The 5,000-nt window shown below is 34.3% G+C and overlaps 3 protein-coding genes across 9 annotated transcripts in view; 2 read left to right on the forward strand and 1 right to left on the reverse strand.

The window, feature by feature from the left end:
* The window catches only part of LOC122257042 (lanC-like protein 2), an 8,399-nt gene extending 6,489 nt beyond the window's left edge, over nucleotides 1–1,910 (forward strand). For all 4 annotated transcript variants that reach the window (XM_043022076.2, XM_086542679.1, XM_043022075.2 and 1 more), the window contains exons 6-9: nucleotides 6–185; nucleotides 463–645; nucleotides 1,240–1,377; nucleotides 1,528–1,910. In XM_043022076.2, the coding sequence (XP_042878010.2) occupies nucleotides 6–185; nucleotides 463–645; nucleotides 1,240–1,377; nucleotides 1,528–1,716 (690 nt within the window). In that variant the 3' untranslated portion in view covers nucleotides 1,717–1,910. The remainder of the gene's footprint in view (nucleotides 1–5; nucleotides 186–462; nucleotides 646–1,239; nucleotides 1,378–1,527) is intronic.
* A 457-nt stretch (nucleotides 1,911–2,367) lies between these two features.
* LOC122257040 (uncharacterized) overlaps nucleotides 2,368–5,000 on the reverse strand; it is a 12,296-nt gene continuing 9,663 nt past the window's right edge. For both annotated transcript variants that reach the window (XM_043022072.2, XM_086542675.1), the window contains exons 4-6: nucleotides 4,653–4,774; nucleotides 4,245–4,366; nucleotides 2,368–3,700 (exon numbers count right to left, since the gene is read on the reverse strand). In XM_043022072.2, the coding sequence (XP_042878006.2) occupies nucleotides 2,614–3,700; nucleotides 4,245–4,366; nucleotides 4,653–4,774 (1,331 nt within the window). In that variant the 3' untranslated portion in view covers nucleotides 2,368–2,613. The remainder of the gene's footprint in view (nucleotides 3,701–4,244; nucleotides 4,367–4,652; nucleotides 4,775–5,000) is intronic.
* Nucleotides 4,254–5,000, forward strand: part of LOC122257036 (echinoderm microtubule-associated protein-like 6) — a 52,405-nt gene continuing 51,658 nt past the window's right edge. For all 3 annotated transcript variants that reach the window (XR_015191465.1, XM_086542672.1, XM_086542673.1), the window contains exon 1: nucleotides 4,254–4,394. Coding sequence is in view for 2 of the 3 variants with exons in the window: in XM_086542672.1 (XP_086398798.1) it covers nucleotides 4,330–4,394 (65 nt within the window). In the remaining variant the exon portion in view is untranslated. The remainder of the gene's footprint in view (nucleotides 4,395–5,000) is intronic.

Here is a 5,000-nt window from a genome sequence, read left to right on the forward strand (position 1 = left end):
TGCAGATTGGAAAGGCTGAAATAGATGACTCGCTAGTAAGGTCTGTAGTGTCCGCAATTTTAGACTCTGGCCGTGCTTTGTCTGCCAAAGAAAAGAGGTCTGTTCCTCTAATGTACCAATGGCATGAGAAGCACTATATTGGAGCAGCTCATGGCATAATAGGGATTCTCTTCATGCTCCTACAAGTAAGGAACATCTGAAATACCGTAACAGTTCTGACAAAGTTACTTGTGATTTTGTGCATTAGTTTATTTCTATATTTATTTTGAGTGTGTGTTTGGCTATTCAAGCTTTAATTCTAGTATACATACATATATATATATATATATATATATATATATATATATATATATATATATGTATGTATATATATATATATATATATATATATATTTTTTTTTTTTTTTTTTTTTTTTTTTTTTTTTTCCCCGTTTCTGGTTAATCAAGTTTTTTTTATTCAAGGCAAAGGATCACCTTACATCTACAGAGCTGAATGAATTGGTAAAACCAACAATTGACTATGTTGCTAAACTGCAATATCCATCTGGCAATTTACCATCTTCCCTCAGTAATGTATCTGATCGACTCATACATTGGTGCCACGGTGCTCCTGGCGCTGTGTTTCTGTTTGCAAAAGCTTATCAGGTAATGTTTATATTGGTTTTACATCTTTTGCTTATTCCTATTAATTGCAGGCTCTGCAAAGGATAACTTGTATAGTGATGTGGGTGCAACTGATTGCTCTCATATCATCAATCATAATGAAGTATATAGTTGTTTTTTATCGTCTTCATTAAAACATATCTTCCTTTTAAATTGCCCTTGCTGACTTTATTTTCTATATATGGTATAAATATTGTTATTGTTTTTTTTTTTTCAACCATGTCATTCCCTCAGATAAGATTATTAGACAAGAATCTAAAATTAAAGTTTTTGGAGATGTCTTTCTCTGTACTCCTCATTTGGTTCATAATGAGAAAGGGCTAAGATCAGTCATGCATATATTGTTTCAATTTCAAAAGAAAAAAATGTATACATATTAGTAAACTGAGAAGCCTTACTTATTTAACTTGACTGAGGAAACTTACAGAGTTGATTGAAGTATGTGTGTGTGTGTGTGTGTGTGTGTGATTGTGTAGTAGAAAAGTTCTTTTCTAGACTCATAAAAAGAATCATTAAAGAAGTTCTGAGAGAGGTTCATCAAATTAAGAGTGTTTTTTTATTTATTCTAAATCTCAGGTCTTCAATGAAAAAAGTTACCTAGAACATGCACTGAAGGCTGGTGAAAGTGTTTGGGAAAGAGGACTGTTAAAAAAGGGTTATGGTCTGTGTCATGGCTCTGCAGGAAACGGTTATGCACTACTGTACCTCTACCAGGTAAGGCTACCTTTTTGTAAACTGGATTTATTTGTAATTCATGTTATATTATCTGTTGTTGTTTTATGGGAAAAGATATTATACACTTCTTGTTTAGGGAGACATTTAGTATATTTATGAATTCTTGTTATCTGTATCATCTCTTTGTAGGTAATTGGGGATTCGGAGATGTTGTATAAAGCAGCACAGTTTGGACGCTGGTGTCAAGATTACGGAAAGCATGGATGCCGCATCCCAGACAGACCAATGTCATTGTTTGAGGGTCTGGCGGGTAATATTCACTTCTTGTCAGATATTACCAAACCCAAAAATGCAAAGTTTCCAGCTTTTGTATTGTAAGGTAATAGAATACGTTCACATGTCATCAGTTACATAGTGGAAAACGTTTCCAATGTGATAAAAAGGCTTTGGCTTTATTCATAGTGTATTATCTATTTTTGTTTGAGAGACTTTTTGGATGTCTAGAGGATTTGATATCTTCTTTGTGGAATGATTCAGGAAGAAGAAGATTCAAATGTTATGGATATATCATTACTTAACCCTTTCCCGACGGGGCACTCACTACGTGAAGACCCCAATGCCGGGCGATTGCAATATTGCATTCACCGTCGTCATAGGGTTAATGGTAATTATGAAGTTTTGAATATTGGACAGCTTTATATTTTGAGTAGACTTAGTCTGCCTCTCAACTGATCGGTGACAACTTTCCATATGGATAAATCAAATCTATATGTGTGAGGTAAAATACCACAGTTAGTTTACATAAGGAGAAAATTTTAGAATTAGGTATCTTTGTTGAAATGTTAATCAAGTTACCTTGTGTATACCCATGTATTATAGAGGATTAGTATTACCTAAATGCCATGATGTCATTTTCTGAAGGTTATACCCGCTATACCTTTTATTTAGATAGGAATATACCTGTATTTTGTATGGATAAAAATAATAGGAATATACCTGTATTTTGTATGGATAAAAATAATGCAGATGTGTTGTTCACCATTTATACTGTTTGTTACAGAATGTAGAATGAAGGAACAGAACTTGACATCCTGATATAAAAGTGTGTTGTAGTACTTCAGTCGACGTATAACAATTAGTATGGTTCTTTTCTTGCCATGATATAATATATAAATATTATCAAAATCTCATTTCACTTTGTATGGAACCTGAAATACATTTGCCAATCTATGAAGATTTTTCTGCCACCTTAACAGCTATTACTTTATTATTTATTCAGCGTGGACTTACATATTTATTCTTCTTAGCTTTGAGTTTTTGCCCCTGAGCCTTTGGAGCCTCAACTATTGGTGTAGCTTCATGAGGGTTGTAAACATTACCTAGTTGAGAATAGCAATTTCTAATTAGTTCTACCACATCAGTGTAATGTTTGACTGGTTCAACAACATGGTGATCAAGGAAAATTTGGTGACATAGCAGTCCTGCTAAGGCTGCTGATGTATTACCCTTCTTTATGGCACCCAGACAGTCTTTATGAAAAGTCAGTTGTGCATCCACCTCTTTCACTAGTTTTGTGTATTCTTGTACATTGCCACACAAGTTGCACTTAGAGCGAATTGATGTGGAATAGCAGAATGACTGTTGACATTTTGGTGCTGGACAACGGAGTATGAGTGTTTCCATCTGGTGATGGGGATACAATGGCCAATTATGTGTACAAGCCTCACATAAACATTTGAATTTATACTGATTTAGGAGAACCTCCTGACGTTCTACTACAGGATTGGAGTAATACTGAAACCCGTAATTATCAAACACTTCAGAGCCTTTTGGAATAAACCTTATGGCACGCAGTACACACTTATCGCCAACACTGTAACGAATAGCATTTGATTTACACGAGTGGTTAGTGAGCGAGACTGTTGTATAGAATGCTCCACCCACTTCATTAATAGTGTGTGCAGTGGTATCATACTCTGAGATCTCATATGCATTACACGAAGCACCTTGCAAATGTCTCAGTGCCAAGGCAGCCACAAACAATACATCTTCCTCCTGAGGTTCTTCCTTTCCAAAAAAGCCCCCTAACTTAAGGCATTGACATATATAAAGAGCAGTAATGCATCTCTTGAAGAGATCACCAAAAGATCTCTTGTTGGAATTTGTTATAAGGTGAAAGACAGTCATATAGTCCTTGGCCTGATATTTTCCTTCCCAACTCATGGGTTTTTGTTCCGACTCATTGTCCGGCAAGGATTCTTCACCCGCTACATCTGGAGCTTCACATTTTTCTTCGTCTATAACTGTCATTAGTTTCTCCTTCATCTTCTGGAGTTTAGACCAGGACACCATGACAAGTGCTCTGTAAATTAAATGAATATATGTAAGTCAAATGAATGGGATAAACAACACATATCTGTTCTCTTTATACAACTTACATGAAATAATAAGGCTACACTATGGATATTTAACTCACAGGAATAACAATGTCTCACAAAATCAAAAGATATAGAAACAGTCTCTCATTTCAGCACTCGAAATAAACTAAAATTGTTGATCCCCTTTTATAGGACAGTAAGATTAGACACTGTTAAGGAAATACCTCTTATGATAAGGAAATCAGGAAATGCTACCAGTTTTTGTTAAGATTTGATTCGCTCAAATGAGCAAAAAGCTTTTTTTTTTTCTTCTTCTTTTTTGTGATATATAATTAAACAGTAAATAATTCGAACGAAACTTTCAGGGATCTTTTGTTTCAAGGGACTTTTCTAAAAGATCCCATACCTCCTTTATCTAAACGATTGACTATTTTCAAATTTCTAAAAACTCTTGCAACAGTATCTTAATATTAATTCAAATTAATTAAAGGTAAAATCAATAGTCTTCAAACCTTGGCAAATACTGACCTGAAAACAAGTAAAGCCACTTTTCCTATTTCAGGGTCTGTAAGATGGTTAAGAACCTTGCATTCCGTGTTATGCTGTTGGGCCCATGATGCTGTGTAGCAGGAGTCACTACAATAAGACACCTGCCAGAAGAAAAAAACGAATACTATGGTAGATGATTTACATTTTGAGTGTTTCTTTTCAGTTAGATTTTAAGTTGAATGCTATTGAATTTTATTTTATTTTGGGTTGTATACATCAGTGTCATATATTTCCAGATACTTTTTTAATATGCTATTAATGATCAAAAGGCTATCCCTGACACAAACCAACATAAACATTTGGATATTTCATCATAGAAAGTGACAGATATTCCATATATCAAGGAAACAAGTAAAAGAAAACTTGAAAATACTAAATTGAAATTACCTTAGCACAAGAGCTACATGGTATTGGACAAGGACAGTAATTAAAGCAGTTATAGCAGTGGGTCCCCATAGCATCTGCATTCATCATGGTTACGTATGGTGCATCAATGATTAGGATATCACCTGAAAAGAGCAGAAAAAGATATGAATTGTATGTACACATGTATACAGCAAAACAAAATAGTCTCATTTAAATCTTATCAAGGAAACGGTTAACATGTAAAATAATTTCAACACAGTCTCAAAGTAGCAGAAAACTGATTTGACACATCCTCTGGTTGGAAATATTATCAATAAAGATTCGTTGGAATATCCTTCAAAAGGTTGGACTGGACTATTTGAAGACGCT

This window comes from Penaeus japonicus, unplaced genomic scaffold, assembly GCF_977035675.1.
Source record: "Penaeus japonicus unplaced genomic scaffold, GWHDUDI00000001_assembly GWHDUDI00000012, whole genome shotgun sequence".
Lineage (NCBI taxonomy): Eukaryota > Metazoa > Arthropoda > Malacostraca > Decapoda > Penaeidae > Penaeus > Penaeus japonicus.